This window comes from Aulostomus chinensis, chromosome 19 (assembly GCF_037954235.1).
Source record: "Aulostomus chinensis isolate RoL2024-O1b breed Wild chromosome 19, RoL_Achi_v1.0, whole genome shotgun sequence".
Taxonomy (NCBI): domain Eukaryota; kingdom Metazoa; phylum Chordata; class Actinopteri; order Syngnathiformes; family Aulostomidae; genus Aulostomus; species Aulostomus chinensis.
Window position 1 is genome coordinate 2141994 of NC_141338.1, and position 18538 is coordinate 2160531.

Consider the following 18538-nt stretch of genomic DNA (forward strand, 5'->3'; position numbering starts at 1 on the left):
CATCTGCATACTGGATCTGATTATCATTCCATTATATATTCCAAGGACAGCCTGAGCTTGATGGATGACGGCTGCAGTCTAGTTATCTCCACCCAGGTGCTCCAACCTCACCAGTGCTCTGCTGCTGGGGGTCAGACTTCGTCAACACTCAGCTCATATTTATACGCCGGCCATGTTCCTCAGGGCTGGAATGCTCCGCCAGGCTGAAACTATCCAGTCATTTCATCACTTCCTCGTTGACCAGCAACTGCAAGACCAATAGACAGTAAAAAAAACAACGTATTTGCTAAACCGTTAGCTCAACCTGAAGGAACAGGAGTCACGTGTATGGCATTAGCGCTCCCGCAAAATGGCTGTTAGCTCGCTAAGACAGCAGGGCTCATAAGAAAGACAGAATTTTTCCTTTCAAAAAACTAATTTAATCAAAACAAAATGTTGATTCATAAACAAGTTTATAAAACAGTGATTTAGTTACATAAATAAATCGATCAGTGTATCAAATCTTAGTTTTGACTTCATGAGCATGTTGACATGGTCGTACAATCATTTACCTAATAAATAAGAGTTTGAAAACCGAGGCGCTAACGACAAGAGACGACACTGAAGAACCGATGGAACGAGCTTTTCAAGCACAGAACACAGAGCTAGAAATGAAAGACACTACAGGTCGTAACCAATGTTGGTAGGCTTATGAAAACGAGTTTGGTAGTTAGAACTCCCATTTGGTTATTTTAAAGCATTAAGACAAGGCAAGAAAGAAGGCTGTTCTTGTGTGAGGATTTTTAGAGAGAAAAACCAAAAGAATACCAACGAAAACAGTGGAACAGTCAAGACCTAGAGAGTATAGAGCGACGTTCTGTCCTGGAAATGTCAGAGCAGGAGGGTGGTGACGCACAGTATGATGTCGCTGCTCTTCTACAATCCTCAATACACTTCTGTGTTCAGGACACAACAGCATTTGCATGCCCATTTCCTGTCTTTCAGCTGGCCGTGATGTCTGTGGAGTCAAACCAGGCCCCTGGCCCCCGGCCCCCGGCCACAGGGCCCCGGTGCCATGCAAGGCGAATATTTGAAATCCTTCTGATATGTTTTTTTTTTTCTTGTTTCAAAAACCAAGTACTGCAGTTTCAAGTATTGTGCCTTACATAGAATATTCTGTCATAAATTAGTTAACATATACAGATTTTTTTTTCAATATTCAGACATATACTTTCATATATACATGGACAATAAAATGCTTTTCTCTTTTTTCAGTTTTGTCTGTTTTTTGTTTGTTTGTTTGTTTTTTTTAAAGAGAAATCCCTGAGAATGTTTATTGACAAGTTTCCACGAGTAGTTTGTGACGAATGTGTCGGTAAAAGAAGAAACGCCAAAACAAACAGATGTGGGTTCCGTAGCTGGGCGTGGACTGGGGCGACGAGTAAAGCTGGATCCTTAGGTAGAGGTACTTCTCACTTCAGATGGAGTTGCTCCATTTGGTTTAAAGCCGTTTGTCTTCTCTTTGAGGCTGTGAACGTTAGCTGAGGGTGTGGGGGGGGTGGGCTGGGGTTGGGGGGTGGTGGGGAGTGCAAGGTGGACATTTTGCCACGGGACAATACAGTTTATTCTACTCAGTGTAAAACTCCCTCTCTTTCAGACATATAAAGGGAAACACATGAATTCACCGTTCTGCAAACTTTGTGGTTTCAAACACACCAAAAGCAGGTTCTGCTTCTGTCTTACAGTCTTCAGACTCGTCGTGTTCGCCAGGTGAAGCGTTAATCTAAATGTTCACACCCCATTCCATCAGCTTGGGCTGTGAATCAGAAAAGTTTGTTCAACACTAAATTATCCACTCAACCAAGTTTCTGTGCTTGGTGCAACACAATGAAAAGGTCGATTCCCAGACCCTGGTTGGGATCTTTCCATGTCACAGTCTGAAGGAACACCCAGCAGTCCCAAATCGCAGGAATAAGACTTGCATGAATGCTGTTTTAGGATGATTTTCACTTCAAGTTAGAAAGGATAAAAAAGGAGACTCAAGTAAAAATGGCGATTTGGTCTTCAGATCATCCAAATCTCTCTCGAACGAGCATCATGAGTTTCTTTTTGCCCTTGTAGATCTGTTTCAGGTTGTCTATGAACTGGGTGAACTGGATGTGTCCATCGTGCGCCATGAGGAACGTCTCCCTGGCTTTACTGAGGAACTCGATGAACTCGCTGTAGTGGCGTGGGCTGATGTGAGTCAGCCGAGAGTGCGTTGTGTTGATGTAGGCCCCGATCGTAGCGTCCAGTAGCTGCCTGAGTGGAGCTTTGTCCAGAGACATCAGCTTCCCAGAGTTCCTGCGACTGTGGAGCGCCACTATCCCAGGTGTCGTTAAGGTGCACCGCCGCAAAATGTCTGACAAAACGGTGGCACACTTAACGCTCTTCACCACCAGGGGGATGACAGCCGCGAGTTCATTTTTGCCCAGCGAGTGGGCGAGAGCACACGCCCAGAGGACGTCGTTGATGGCCGGGTGTGTGTCCTGGTTGTAGCTGAGGTTCAGGTGAGTCATGGCTAACGTTGCCAGTTTATACGCCCTCATCGGATAGCCGCGGTGCTCCATGTAGCGCGCTATCGTAAACAGCTGTGTGTAGTTCATTCCTGTGGCGGCTGCATCCAGTACAATCTGATAGGCTGTCTCGAAGGCAATGTGGTCCTTCTCACAGAGGGTCAGAGCTGACAGGGCACAGTTTTGAGGGTCCTTCATGGCACACTGCAGGGCCAGGGTGCGGGCGGAGTTGGCCAGGTTCTCCTGTTGATGGCAGTCCAGATTCAGGCGGACGATGGTGCTGTTGGACATGACTGTGCTCGCCACCACGCTGGTGGCTTCAGTGGGGGTGAAGAGGGTGAACCAGCTCTGCATGATGCTATCCAGCGCAAACACACCTGAGAGACAGAGAGAGAGAGGAGTAAAGATTTAGGTGTTCCACAAGGCTCCATCCTGGGTCCTCCTGTTTTTCATTTTACATGCTTCCATTTACTTTTGTCCAGAAATATCCACGCAAAACGATAACAACAGCAGCACATCTCGCCTGCCTCACATTTGCTCCTTTGGATGGTTGCATGCAGGGAAACAACGAGGTTCAGCTGTTTTAGAACAAGAAGCTAAACAAAAAATGTATGTGCGGCCCAATTTAAAACAAACAAAAAGACGGTCTTGTGATGCTATTCCCTTTCTTTTCAGATATTTACGACTTTATCTCAATATTTTACACATTAGGTTGCCCTGCTGTCCTTGTTACAATTAACTGGCACTCTTTAGAACTTTTATTGTCAACATAAACCTCTGTTTGACCAACTTATACAATATCCAAAACAGCATTTATAAACAGAATGCCACCAGGACTCCAGTTGCAACATCTTATTACTCAGAGTTACAGCTTCACCGAAAGATTTCCAACCCATCACCAGTCCAAGCTTTTACACTTTCTTCTTGGACATTTTATTTAAAATTCTCTGACATTTTGTGACTCCACCTCACTCTACATCAACAGCTGCCATGTTCTCAATGAAGCCATTCAAGCGCTCAGAAACAGGGACTCCTTGTCATTTCATCACATTCACCAGAGGTCTTCTGGGTGGAGGGTTTCCCCCACTGAGCCCCACCCCTCTCAATCCAGCTTCCTGTCCAAACTCGACTAGTGTGACTAGCCAGTGTTGAAGGAATCTGTAATGGCGGTTGAATCGATCAGCGAGCTTATCAATCATTAACTAGCCAACCAGAAAGCAAATAACCAGCGTAGGAAACTCCTTTCACGTCTACCTGCTGTTGAAGCTGGCAGATTCCAGAATTCCCAGTTTAAATCTGAGGTAATCCATCCACTTAATCCATGAGGTGTGCGGACAGGCACCTAGCAACAGTAACTAAGGTCTCAATAACTGAACTCACCAACTTCAGTTGCGCATGTGACCAGCCATCGCACCATCTCTCTTCTCCGCCAGTTTAATGTCGACAGGGTCATTCTCATCACCTGTGAGAAACACGTGATTAGCTGATGCATGATGGGAAATGTGTCTCTGGCTGCGTTCACACCAGCATTCGCGCGGGTGATTGGCAGCTCTGAGAATCTGTCACCACGTGGGATCAGAACCTTCCTCCCTGCTTTATAAACATGTCCATCATTTCCTTTTGCAAAGATGCCATGTTTTTTCAAGGCTGTTGATGGCTGGGACTTGTTTTTTCGGGGGTTTAGATGTATTCTGGGTCGGGCATTCAGGTGTGGCGTGCTGTCTCACCTGGAGGCCCAGCTCCAGCGACACCTTGAGCAGCGTGATGTCCGGCAGGCTGTCCATCAGAGTGGCGATTTTGAAGGCATCCTGGGCCAGTTTGAAGATATGGGATGAGGAGTGGATGTTCTTCTGGATGGACTCTAATACTGTTTCGAGCTTACGAGCGTCACCTGGCAACACAACAAACAAACAAACAAAAAAACAAACAAACTGAGCGGCAAAGTCATTTCAACCTTCAGGAAACATCCAGGTATTTTTTCTCTCAGTGTTTGTCTGGTACTTATTTTCTCTCTGCATCATTTTGACATAATTGTTGACTCTTTATTGCTTGCTTGTAATGTAATTTAGTCATTTGAAAATCCAATATGGAAACCATTAACGTCTCCTGCCTAAAATGTAAACGTGTGAGTATCACTGCCGCTTCACATCCTCTCAAAATGAAAAACCTCTTTCTTTTTAACAAGAGCCTTCTAGAGAGAGAAAATCAGAGCGGAAAAACAATTCAAGGGTGGATGAAGAGAACTTTTAATGAGAGAAATTACCTGATTTATTCCTCCTTCATTTCAACGCGGCTCAGTGTCTCTTTATTAACAAAGATGTTTCCATAATTAATCCCAGTCGGTCCCTGCTTGCTGTATTTTTGTTCCACTAAACACTGCACTGCAGGACTTCTAATGTGGGACATTGAGATGAAGTTGAGTTCTCAGAGATATGTTCTTATTCAATTTAAAACTGCAAGTAAATCTGGTGGGACCGGTGTTCAGGGTCTGGTCTACGCGGGGGGAGGGGCTCGCATGATTCTCGGCATTAGGCGGTGTATTGATTTTAGCCTGTAAATTTAGGAGCCTGTGCGGCCTGAGAAGCTGCAGCGGGAGGTCGTCACTGGTGATGGCAGGGCTGGGAGGAGGAGCCTCTGACGGCTGGATGTCTCACACACCGACACAGACTCAACAGCGACGCAGGTTAAAGTCGTCCGAAGAAGCTTCTGCATCACAACACAGGACGTGGACGACGCCTCGCTGTTTTAACGTCATGTTGAAGTTTCATGAAAGGAATCAATAACGTGCGCTTCCTTCCACCTACGCCATATCTGACGTGAACGGCGTTCTCACACCTGCCCTGACCACATCCCATATTGAGTATTGAAACTCCCTGTGGCCCCTCCTTCAGCATCAGCTGCCAAACACATCTACATGTGCGTACCTGTCACAGTGACCTCAACCTTTGACCGCCCCGGGTATTTCTGTCCACCCTTGAGCCCGAGTGGACGTTTGTGCTAATTTGGAGGAGATTCCTCCGAGGCATTCCCGAGGTATCACGGTAAATGCAGTGACGCGTTCGACGGGACGCCGCTGAAGAGAGTGGAGACTGAACAATGAGGAGAAAGCTACGCCGGTAACATCGGAACACTCGGGAAGCCTGAGGTTGAAACGGGGAGGTTGTACTTAATGGCCACGTCGGGATGAATTGGAAGAGAAGGATCTCGTTAAAATTAAAACATTTTCATTAAAAACAGGCAGCGCTGTACAAATGCAACTTTCCATGGTAAAGCTCTTTTCAGAATTGTGTGTGTGTGTGTGTGTGTGTGTACCTTTAGCAGCAGTGAGCATGGTGGAGGCCAGTTCACACTGTTGGGACTCGATGTGGCTGAGAGTGAACCAGCGAGGGTAGCGGTTGGGCACCACTGACACAATGTGATGAGGCCGAGACAAGTCTCCAGAACCCACCGTGGACTCCAGGACCGGCAGCCTGAGCCCACAGAACAAACCTTTATTAGTTCTTTACAAGAACAAGATCCGATCTCTCATCTCTCCCTCGTCTGAAGGGAAACACATCTGGATGTATTTGGGCTGAGTGATTTAAAAATGATAAAAATGTAACTGCTTGCGAAATTCAAATGTTTCTGGCTGATTATTCTGACGGCTCATCGCAATCGATTTCTTTCAAACTTGAGGGAAAAATTCCATGAGCAAATTAGCAAGTAGGCATCTGAAAATGACTGATAAACGAGCTGAAGGAGAATGATAAAGAAGCCAATGAAATTTATCAGGAAATCCTCTGAAAAGTCTTCAAAAACCTAATTAATATTAAGCAAGAAGCTACATGAGAATTAGCAGGAAAATTACCATAAACTTAGCGAGAAGCTAAGGGATGTTTGCTGAGACTGTTGACTGCCAGTAGATGACCAAAAATCAGCGACGACGGCACAAACAAACAAAACATTTGTTTCTCAGATGAAGAGAGAACCACAGCTCTCAATCATTAAATGCATCAACATCACGGTCATACTGGTGGACCCCAGACCCCACTTTGAGAATCCTGACTTTGAGCGTCGTCTCATGAAGGCGAACAATCTGAGAGCAACGTTCCGCTTATAGAATCGATCGATCGTTCCGCTGGCATGTCGGCACCCTTGACCTCAGGTGGATCTTCGCCTCCAGCTTGGATGAGTTTAAAAATAACAACTCAGTTCCATTTAACCCCAAACGCTCCTCTTCTACCACAACACGTACGCCGCCACGCTAGCAGTTCAATATTCCTCCTTTAAAATTCAAGGTTCACATAAAAAAAATATGAAGATTTACATATCATAAAAATCAAAGGGGTTTAATTTGGGCGATAGGAATTAAAGCTTCAGTGGCGGTCCGGGAGAAAACTAACAGCATGTATTTATTATTCACACATTTTATCAAACTCGTTTTCAGTCGTGTTGAATTATTTAGTGAATATTCCAGCAAAAGGAGGTTTTGTCATTAAACAGTGCCCCAGATAGCTCCTAAATCTGCCTTCCTGGTGTCTCTCTCTGTCTGCGCCACACACAGGCGACCGCTTATTTCCAGGCAGAGCCGTAACTTCCTGTCTCGTTCTGTCTCCCAGCCCTCGTTTGAGTTCTCTTCCTCCTCCTCATCAAGTTCCTCGCAGACCCACAGAAAGGCAAAAAAACAAACAAAAAAAAAACCTTCAAAATGAGGACGGAGCGACTCACCTCATGGCCCTCAGTGCAATTTTATACGCCAGTTCAGCGTCATGAGGTAGCAGGGAGGTGAAGAGATACTTGGCAAATGTGTGCATGGGGACGCTTTCTCTGTAGAGGAGCTCCCCGAGACCACTGTAAGGACCAGCTGAAGGGAACACGGACAAACACAGTCAGAAGATGCTCACGGAACAAAGAGAACGTTAACAACTCAGCCACAGCGTCCAGAGCAGCGTGTCTGAATTTGAACAGTGACTCAGCAATAAATCAACCGACAGAGGCCTGCAGAGGTTTTGCTGTCTTCACCTCAGATCTGAGACTTTGGCATCGTAGTTCATGTGGGAAAAGTCAGTCCCACACAGATTCACATGCAGAGGCAAGACCAAAGACATCTATCACAGATTACATTCAACCAGCAGCTCTCTCAGGCTCTACTGCCGACGCTCTGCCCACCGCCCTAGTTTAGTTTGCTAGCATGTTGATAAGCTGCAGCGACACACCGCTAGGCTCTGAGTCAAATGCTAATCTGAACATGGCCACATGCTCACAACACGGCTAGCGTATCAACGTTTAGCAGGTACATGCTAAGACTCATCATTTTACGCATCGTGGTTCCGCATGTCGATTAGCTGTGCATAGCAATCACTTGGGTTGAACGTTAATGTTTAGCATCTTTTTGTGCTGTTCAGTATGTTAGCATGCTGATTAGCACAAAACAGCGAACGCTTGTAAATCATCTGAAAAAAACAAAAAAACAAAACAGGATTTACAAATTTAAAAATGAATCATCCATCCAGAAAAGGACACGGTTTCCATTTTCACCAAATTTCAGTCCATTTTATGATCCATCCAAGAGAAATTTCAGTCAAAAATAATAAACGTCAACCCCAGGATGGCGGAAGATGTGAAGTGAGCGGATCACAAAAGTCTGGCTTTGGTCATCACTCAGTTCTCTCGCGCCTGAGTGCGTGACTGGAGAGCCATAATGCTCATGTAGTCAGGTGATCAGCGTGAACCACAAAGACAACATCAGACTTGTCGGACGGTCTCACTAACCCTCGAGCAGGATAACCGCTTGCTTGCAGAAGATTTTCACCAGCGTGTCATCTAACTCCACTTCCTGGAGCTTGGCCAATAGCTGCTCTTCGTTGCGACACACCTTCTCCTGGGCGTACAGGCCGTCTGGCATCACTCTCTGCTGCCCCAAACCGATCAGCGCCGTCTCTACGGCCAGCGACATGAACGATTCCCCGTCTTCCAGGAAGTGCTGTGCTGGGAAGGCAGGATGCTCCGTCCTCCTACCTGCAGGGGGAAGCGGAGGGAGACGGCAGGGTGAGAGACGACTCGGGAGGAAAACGGTCCCTTTGGGCTGCAGATCGAGCCGGGTATTGATAAACTTATTGATCTATTTGCTCATCTCGCCATTCTTTTTCAGAGTGAGGATGGTAATCATGTCTTTTAATGGCTTAATGATGTCTTGGCAGACCTCACAGTTCATCCCAGAGGGTTGACCGTCCCCAGTGAGCACACAAACACAGAAGTAGCAGAGAGCTGGAGGCTCTAATTGAAAACTTTCACAACTTCTTCCACGCAGCAGCTTCAACACATCGACTATCAATTCACCTACTGGAGAGGAGGAACTGGGAGAGCTGGGACCGTCCTCTGGCTACTGTATGTGAAATTTGTCTAGCTGGGCTCCCTGCATAATTAATGCATTTTAATTGGAGTGTTTTTCCTGCTGCATTTCTTATTCATGAGCTGTTATTGGAGGATGACTGGAGGCCAATCAGCTCGTCTGTGTAATCACCGGCCTGAAGCTCTGACAGGAACACGCAATCACTGCACAGCCGATGTTGAACACGCACTCTGGAGAAGTGTCGATTTTACAGCCGCTGATTATTTTTCTCATAAAGATTTTAGATGTAGTAATACACACTATTTCCCCTTGAAATTCACTGGGGTCGAGGTAGCATTGCACGGAAATACTGCAACAAAAGTATAGTGTTTTAAGTCCAGGTGAAGTGGTACTGTGAGAGCGCCTAAAAGCTGCATCGGGAGGTGTGAAATAGGACAGAAAGGTGATGACACTGGCAGGACGCAGCAGTAAAGTGGGCGTGTCCGGAGCGGGTCATCACGTAACGTGAGCTGAGGCTCACTTGAATCTTGTGGCGCTGGTTCTCGGTCTGTCAACACCAGGTTTGTACCTGAGAAGTCGAGCAGGACCGTGGCCCCGTCCTCGCCGCCCCGCCCCGTCTCCATCAGGGTGCTGAAGAGCGTGCCGATGGGGTCCAGAGGGTGTCCCACCCAGCCCTCCAGGTTGGTGACTGATGTCATGCCCTTGTGCAGCAGCTCTGCAGGAACAAACGCAGGATGTTAACAATCCAATGGGAGGAGAGAGGACAGGCGGTTCCAAGGAAACTTTACGTGCAGGTTTCTAAAAGTCATAAAGGTGAAATCAACCAGAAGCCGTTTGACGATGCCCTTAAAAATCCCTCAACAGTGACTGGACGGCAAAGAGCAAAAAGGTAGAGGGCGAAAATAATGACCTTTTTTGTGGGTGCGGAAGAAGTCCAGCTGTTTCTGCTGTTGCCTTCGCAGCGTGTTGACGATGGCGATGGCCAGTCGGAGCGCCTCCTTGGGGTAACCATGAGACCTGAGGGCATCTACCCGGGCACAGGCGGTGGGGACGTGCTCTACCAGAGACACAAGAGGAAGAGACATTTCAATTTCTCCCTTCGCTTCTCTTATTAATTTCATTTTTTTCCCTCCCCCTCCCCTCCAACGCCGCGTCACTGCTCACTCACCGTGCCACAGGGGCCACCCTCGGGCGTCAAAAAGGGAGCTGTCGAGGTTGTCATGGTAACAGTAGTTGGTGTAGTGGTCCTCGGTGATGATGTGCTGCAGGTGGGGGTCCTGCCAGTGTAAGTCGCAGGCCTCGATGGCTCGTGTGAACACCGTCCGATGAGGCCGAGTCAGTGAATCTGCGAGGGGGGTGAACGCACACGTCAGGTGGCTATGAACCCACGTCAGAGCGAAAAGTGGAAATGTCATCAACACAAAGTGGGGACGTTAAAGACCAGACAGCAGCAGCAATAACACCGCCCGTCTCCTCCTTCCAAACATCTTTATTACCACCTAACAGGAATGCATTTCTCTGATTTAGTGGGCGCACACGCAGGAATAAAGGGCAGAACGGTATTATTAGGCTCATTCTATTAGCCACACTAAAACGGTAATAAGGCTGGAAGGCAGAGAGATTGAAGGAAGGAGGCTTGATTAAAAGAGAGGGGGAGGGTGGAGGAGGAAGCCTCGACAGCGGTACGGCAGCAGCAGGACCGTGAAGATGCGATGCAGGAGAGGAAATCTGCTCTGACTGGGTATCATCTCACCTGGGTTGCCAGGAGGACCCTGGGGCAGAGCGTTGGTCAGATTGGTCAGCTCGCTGCCATGGTTACCGTCCTCCAAGGGGCACACGTCCACGCTGTTCCACCTGCGAAGCTGTCCCAGCCAGAAGCCCTTCTGCTCAGGTTTGCAGTGGGGGTTCAGCACGATGCACATCCACAGGGCCCCTGAACACACATTTACAGTTACAGACAAATTACTCTCCTGCCCTGCAGCGGTGGGGCGGAAGCCATTTACCACAGAAAAAACAAAACAGCCAGGAGAGGTGAGGAGGAATCAGTGCCATAATGAGCCTGTATCTGCAGCATCAGTGCTGATTTCCTCATCATTCGAGGGGAAGAAAAGACCTTCGGAAGCAAATCAAAAAAGAGGACTTAAAATACTTAATTGCAGTTTCTGAATTTGAAAGAAAACATCGATGTGAAGGCGAGTCACTCGTAAGACGACCGTTTTATCTTTAACATGCGACGCCAGCAACGGTGGGGAAAACGCAGCGGCTTTGGCAAGAGGGAGTTTCAAGCCAACCTTGAAATAATGAGATTTTTAGCTTGGAAACAGGAAGAAAAAGACAAGTTTGTTTCAAGAGGAGGGTGGTAAAAATGTAATACTACATCATAACACGACACGGTATTTTTTTTTTTGCAGTAATAATGTAAATGAGGATAAGAATGTAGGACCGTCACACACAAAATTTTTGAGTGACAAGTTGATAGTCTCTCCACTGAAAGCAAAGGAGAGACTTGAGCAAAACTGGCTGGACACAAGTGTCAGACGAGCGCCAGCCGGTTCTAAAAACGACTGGAATCGTACGTCCCGAGTCCCCGGTCCCGGTCCCCGGTCCCATCCGCAAAGCCTCGACGGGTGAGTGAACAGAAACATTTATCCAAAGAAAAACCTTCATCAAATAATGACGCTCATGAAAAACAGCTAAAAAAAAATGTGAATATTAATTTTCAACACAAAAAAATGCATGCAAACAGTTTTTAGAGAGCAAATCTGCTCATCGTGAGGGTTTGTGAGACGCTCATCATGGGGGGGGTGTAACACCTGACATGTCCCAGCGCTTTGCTACCACGTGAGGAACCTTGTCATGTAGTTGTGGTCTGAAATTAGCAGCTTTGTTGCCCAACACAAGAGGAGCAGATTGGAGGAGGAAAAGCAACCAAGCCGGGGGGGGGGGCAATGGACAATGAAAGGGGGATAAATAAAGGATGACAGATGACAAAATGAAACAGGAGAAGAAAAGAGAGGAGGTGAAGTGAGGAATAAAGGGAAGACGGAGGGAGAGGTGAGGAAGGCTGGAGGTGGGGGGAGGGGACAGGAGGAGGAGGAGGGAGGCTTTATCCTCCGTCTCTTTGTTAGGGCTGAGCCAAGGACAACAAGGAGGAGAGGAGGGGAGGGAGAAGAAGAAGAAGAGGAGGAGGAGGCAGAAGAAGAAAAAAAAACACGGAGCGATGGAATGGTGTCAGACGCCGGTGACGAAACGTAGCGTAAGAATCGCTCAGTCAGAAACGTTTACACGGAGAAAATGGGAAAAAAAAGAAGGCAGGGAATCCAGGAAAGGAAACAGTCGATGAGCAGTTTTTACCGTACATGAAAAGAAACACTAAAAATTCACGTGCCACATGACACACGACACAAGTCACGGCTCATTTAATTTTAACCGATCATCACGAGCAATTAAACACAAGTCATTTGTAACAGTGACCTCACACAAAAACAGAGAAACCCAACGCCAGCTCGCAGGCGTCGGCCGGCCGACGGGAATCGTGCTTCTCCTGCTCTCTTTAGAGAGCTTTTATTTTCATTCACGTGTCTGCCCTTTCCTTTGAAACATGAATTGTCTGTCTAGTCTGGCTGAAAACCATCTTTGAATGATTTGTATCACCTGAAAAAAAAATAAAAATTCAACAAGAAGAAAATTGCAATTATGAAGCTAGAACAGTAGTTGCAATATTTTCTTTTGATCATTTGGTTGTTTCAGCTTTTGTTATTTTTTTTCCTAAAGTTGCCTCTTTTTTAAAAATTTTGTATATAGAATAAATACGCAGAGACAAAATGTCCACCTCGGCACGTCCCGGTGCTGAGCCGGCAGCAGGCGCGGCCCTGAACAGTTACAGGTCCCGGGTCTGAAGGCTGAGATCCCATCACGAAGGTGGATAAAGCCGAAATATGCGGCGAAATATTCCTGTCAGCAAGCAGGTAAAATATTCACCGTCATTTCCTCGAAATAACCAACTACCACCAGTCCCAGTTAGCTGTGAAACCAGCGTGTTGACAATATAGTAGCCATCCGTTAGCCACCGTTAGCAGTGTTTAGCATCTTTTATCTGTCTGTTAGCGCTACTAGGTGATTTTTAATGTCTGTTAGCCATCAGGCCTTGAAGCATTTTACCCTGTGTTGGCTGGCTGTTAGCCAAGTGCTTTAGCCTTTAATGCTAAGAGTATTTTAGCTTGTGTTAGCCACCCCTTAGCACAGCCGGATGCATATTAGCCTCCTCTGTTAGACACTCTTTTTGAAGCTGACCTCCAGCGGGCTGTTTGAAGCTATTTGTGACAATTTTCGCCCTCAACTGTAGTTTGTTTGAAAGTCTTTTACCATGCGGCTTCAAGAGACAGTACCTAGTTCATCCCACAGCTGCCTGTACTTGTCAGTCATGGTGGTCCCCTGCTGCCTCCACAGTGCCAGTCTGGGGTCGCCCATGAACTGGTCTGTGATCAGCGTTAACATGCGAGCCCCGTTGGAGTCCCTCATCTTCAGCATCTCTCTCACCTGCAGACACAGGAGCATTGTGGTTAAATTCTGCAGAGCAGAGAATTGAGACCATGGATGATAGAGGTGGATGGTTACCTTGCTGAACAGAAGGTTAAGCTGCTTCCCCGAGCCGTGGTACCCTCCCTGGGAGAGAAAGAGTTTGACCTGCTCCTGAACTTGCTCCTCATCCAGGTGCCAGCAGTTCTCATCGTCTACGCTGGCCCCGGCTGTTGGATCTGGCGCTCCTGCACCCAGTAGAGGACATCGGCAGACGTGTTTGTGGGTGCCGGCTTACTAGTTCTCAATTAAGTATCAGACAACTCAACTCAGGGAAGACTGGACACAAATATGCTGCATCAGCACACAGTTCAGCTCCTGCTGCATTAGCATGAATGCGCGACTGCTGCGCTGGTTAAACAAACACTGATCAATAGCATCAAAATCTGCTAAAGCTGCAACAATGCATGAGACGTGTCACTGAGAGGATTCGATCCATGGGGCCACGCTCCCAAAACTATGAAAAGAGAACCGTATTCACACGAGTATTATCCTTCCGTGTATGCAGTAATTAGACTATAGTACATCATTAAAGTAGAACATTTACTGCATGTACCTGAGAAACTGTATTTGTGTATCTGTGGGGCCGCAGGTGTTGGACCCCAGCGGACACAGAAAGCATGACTTGCTTTTAAGAATACTAGAAGATTTCTCTGAACCACAATAAAATGGCTGCCGCTGCCACCTGTGCAGAGGGGTGACCTCCTCCTCCTTAAACAGGAGTGTGACGGTTTACGGCTGAGTTTGGTGAGGACGCTCAGAGAGCACCAGGACTTGGCGTTCACCCTCAGAGGCCAGTTTGAAGGCTCCGATTGTTTTTAAGATTCGGGGTTAGATTTGTTTTTGGCTCAGTTGGGGGTCGGGGCTGTGGGACGACACTGCGCCGGTGAACGTCCCCTCAAAGGACGCCGTACCAACACGTGTCCCTGCTCCTGTCCCTGCTCCTGCAGCTTGTTTTTCCTGTCTGGAAGACGATCGCCTCCAGCTGGGCGGCCACCCAAGCAAATCTAGCACAAGTACCAGCCTTCCCTTGTTTCTGTTTAGCTGAGCCTGTGCCGCGTGTGGAAGCAGCAGGTTCTGCCAGTTCTCCAGGTGAAATCATCCATCCACTTCCTGTACTCACCGTGAACCTGGTTGATCTCAGAGTTCTGCGACAGAATTTCGTCGGCCAGTTTCTGTGCCGTTGGCAGCACCTCCGTGTGGTGCACCGTGATCAGGTACTGAACAAACTTCTGCAGTTGGTCTCTGTTCATCTGGAATAGAGTCTCTGAGATGGGCAGCCGTAGTTTGACCTGCTCTGGCTTCCGTACCCGGTAAAGCGAGAGCGCCACGACGTGGGCGCAGTAGAAGATGTCCTTGTTGCCGCAGCTGCATGTCACAGCTGTGATTTTGCAGCGGTCGAAGCTGACGCTCACATTGCAGACCAGCTCCGGTTCTGAGGACGTGGCAGGTTCCCTTACCGTTCCGCTGAGGTGAAAACCTGCACGAGAAACAAGAAGAATACCCGTCAGTCACATGACCCTGATGAGCACCAACACAACGAGCAGATTTTTACCAGGTGGGGAAGGAAAGAGCTGGTGAGAGGAGGGGCAGGAGGGGACCAGGAGCAGGCAAATATTCTCAATCCTTCTCATTTCCCTTCCACAACAAGCGCGGTGCTTACCTTCACCTGAACGCCTCCTCGCAATCCGTGTTCAGAGAGGCGTTATTATTGAATAGTGAACCCGCGGCGCTCCCACGTGAAAACCTACAGGCCTCCGAGTGTTACGGGGAGGGTGAGAAGTCTCACACTCACATTGCTTGAAGCAGAGGTATGTGGGACTCTGATAGGAAAATAAACCTGGATGCAAATGCTGTTGAATGTGAGGAGGGGGAGGAGGGGGAGGAGGGGGAGGAGGGGGAGGAGGGGGAAGATACCAACCATGATCAGAAAACCCTGACAGATACAGAAGTGAGTAACAGCAAGTGAAACCTGGGGTTCAGAGTAGAAATAAATGGCAACCTGCACTGCATGTGCGGCGCCGCGTCTTTGTGCCGTTTCACTACACAAAAGGAACCCATGCAGCAGGTTAGAAAGAAAAACACACCTCTGACTAACGCACTCTGAATCAGATGTGATAGTGATGTCACGTCCTCAAGCAACCCGAGAAGCGTGTACGCTGATAACCACGACAATCACTCTGACTGACCTAAAACATCAGGAAATGACATCAGAATTCGGGGGGCGGGGGGAGAGAGGAAAAGCTCACCTTTAAACAGTTCAGAATTTCAGTTCTGACACCGACCACAACACAACATTTTGTGGTCGGATCGTCGCTGCTGCTTGTTGAGTTTTAAGGAGGGTTTTGTGGTTGTTAGGGTCCCTCTTCACTTGGGAGGACGCAACTTGGGGTTTGCACATTAAAATATCTTTGACGATCATTAATATCTTTCACACCAGATGATCAAATACATTAAAAAAAACAACAACAACCAAAAACTAAAAAAAAAAACCCTCCAGCAGCTAACATTTGAATGTTTCCTGTAACCCGTGACATCAAGGCGTGAAGACTCAGCTGTGACAGCAGGTCTGAGGCAGCCGAGCCGACTGATGATGTACAAACTGAGGCTCAACAGATACGAACAACGACAAAAACCTTCTGGCACTGACACACACACACACACACACACACACACACACACACACTTCCTGTCAACGCTGAAGTTAGCTCATTTGTAAGTGCAACAAACAGCTCAGTATATGAAAACACACACGTGTTCAGACATTATTTGCGGAACATTAGCTGGGCTGTAACCTCAAAAACTCTAATAACTGTGACACACATATCACCCCCCCCCCCCCCCCCCCCACGACAGAACACTGTTTGTTTACATGTGCGGCGGTGGGCTTGTGTGATAGAGAGGTGAGTAAAAAAAGGCCCAGCTGAGGGCTGACGAGACGACACGGCAAGTGAAACTAGCTCAGTTCTTGCCGTCTTTCCTGCTGAGCAGACACATGACACACAAACGCTGGGTCCCACAACCTCCAGTCCACATCCTGTCTGCTGTACACACAGAAAAGCGTGGCGCCCTCCGTTACGCAGCCCGGCCCAGTCATGCCTGGCCCGCAGCTGAACCACTGACGTAACAGAGCGAGAGAGAGAGAGAGAGAGAGAGAGAGAGAGAGAGTGACTCGGTAGGCGGAGGCCGCTGTGCTGCTGGAAAAATCAGTATGCCCTCAGCTGAGTGAGAGCGCGCGCGCGCGCGCGTGTGTGTGTGTGTGTATGCACGCACATGCAGGAGTGTGTGCTTGGCGGCGAGCCAAAGCCCTGAGCTCAGCATTCTGTAATGCACTTCCTCTCTCTGTGTCTGTTTCACGGCTTGCATAATATCGCTCCCTGCACCGCATAGCAACCAAACTTAACTCTTTCACACCTGATGCTGCCCCACGGACTGAAGCACTACTTTCAGACACGGAGGGGATAAAAAAGCTCAGCCGCTCTTCTCCCAACCCGAGTCAGTCGACACGTGTCTACACACACGTTCACTGAAGTTCTTGTGTTTTTATAGTTTCATCAAGCCTTCATGGCTCAGAACATCCCGACTCCTGGTGAAACCTCCAACCCCGATGTAAACAGAAAAAAAAGCCGTTTTCCACCACATTCACTGGACCTGCACCGCGAGGTGGCGGCCGAACCTGAGACTTTTACAGCCTTGGAAAACAAACTCAGACTCTTCTAGTTTGCCGTGACCATGAGGAAGAAGACATTTATGACAAAATTAAATTTGTCCTGCACGGAGTAGCGAGCACATCATCACCATCCGAGAGGAAAGAAGAAAAGAGGAAAAAAAAAAGACTATCTCTACGAGTACAAGACACCCATTTGTGAGGACTTAAGAATCAAATTCCACTTTTTGGATGAAGTATCACTTTAAGGTTGAAGGGGGGAATAAGCCTGAGGTCAGCAGCCTCTATTGCAGGGAAAGAAGAGAAAAACAGGGGGAGGGTTCCAGGCCGTTAGCCTGTGAAAGAGCAGTAGCTCAGCTCCCTACAGGGTTGGGTCTAAGGAGACCTTCATGCCAGAGGCCATGTGCAACGTCGGCCACTGAAACTGTGGCTTCAGGGGGTCATTTCTCAGCTCTGTGGCCGAAGCCTCCATTTAACCGGGACTCAGCACACAATAGCCGGCTCAATTCACAACACACAAGCATGCACGGCGCTCAGCCTGCAAAGCTGCCCAGTCAAGCGTAAGAAAAGAGCTTCTCATCCAAGGTGTGCTTTGTGTACACGAGTGTGAATTGTGTGTCTTCTTGTGATGACAATGGGGGACCTAATCTCTCGCCCGTGGAGATGCGGAGGCACCTCTGGGGTTGTAGGAGGGAGAAGTAAACAACTAATCAATAGTCACGCTACACTGATTACCATCTGTCCTCGGTGGCTGCTTCCAGATCAGCTTCACATTACACTTAAAAGATGTTTATGGAGTCGCCGCTAATGCTAGCTGATTCAGGAGATGCTGGCAGCACCTGAATCGATAAGGAAACGGGCCCAAACTCCTTTCTGGCCTTTATTTAGATCAACTATCACCGAGGGAACTGACACCAATCATGCAAAACTCCTTCAACAGAATCCACAGGTAGCCACCTGCTCAACCGCGTCCCCCCCAACCACTGGAGATGGGCTCCACAGGCCCGTCCAGCAGGACTCTCCTCCTCCAACGATCCAGTCAAACATACAACAAAAGTTTAAATGTAATCTCTAGATTATATAAACTACGAGCTACGTTAGCATTGTAGCTTTGTAAGACATTGTAAACTGCAGTGAAGTAGCACAAGGAGGTTATTGTATTATGTGAATACGAACTTTGCAAATTAGCTTTTTATTCCGTGCCCTTTAGCGTAGCGTGCGGATGTTCCTTCTACATCAGCTAGAATCGGCTACAGGCAAGTCATGATTTTAATAAACAGCTGCTGACAAATACGGTTTAAAAATGTGGCGTTGGCTTGTGGCCGACGTGATACCACAAAGGTTAAGGCCCTGAAACGGGACCCTGCTACTTCCCAGTTCGCTCTGTCCAATATCACATACAGGAAATAAGTTCTTCTTCACTGCTCT

The 18538-nt window shown here is 47.8% G+C and overlaps 1 protein-coding gene across 1 annotated transcript in view; it reads right to left on the minus strand.

Annotated features, from left to right (window-relative positions):
• Window positions 1-402: 402 nt before the first annotated feature.
• Window positions 403-18538, minus strand: part of LOC147243630 (zinc finger SWIM domain-containing protein 6-like) — a 34661-nt gene continuing 16525 nt past the window's right edge. The window contains exons 2-14 of the mRNA XM_086187367.1: window positions 14567-14923; window positions 13483-13631; window positions 13254-13404; window positions 10619-10798; window positions 10034-10210; window positions 9776-9922; window positions 9434-9580; window positions 8286-8531; window positions 7242-7377; window positions 5847-6004; window positions 4262-4425; window positions 3915-3996; window positions 403-2911 (exon numbers count right to left, since the gene is read on the minus strand). Coding sequence (XP_086043493.1) covers window positions 2049-2911; window positions 3915-3996; window positions 4262-4425; window positions 5847-6004; window positions 7242-7377; window positions 8286-8531; window positions 9434-9580; window positions 9776-9922; window positions 10034-10210; window positions 10619-10798; window positions 13254-13404; window positions 13483-13631; window positions 14567-14923 — 2957 coding nt within the window. The 3' untranslated portion in view covers window positions 403-2048. The remainder of the gene's footprint in view (window positions 2912-3914; window positions 3997-4261; window positions 4426-5846; window positions 6005-7241; window positions 7378-8285; window positions 8532-9433; window positions 9581-9775; window positions 9923-10033; window positions 10211-10618; window positions 10799-13253; window positions 13405-13482; window positions 13632-14566; window positions 14924-18538) is intronic.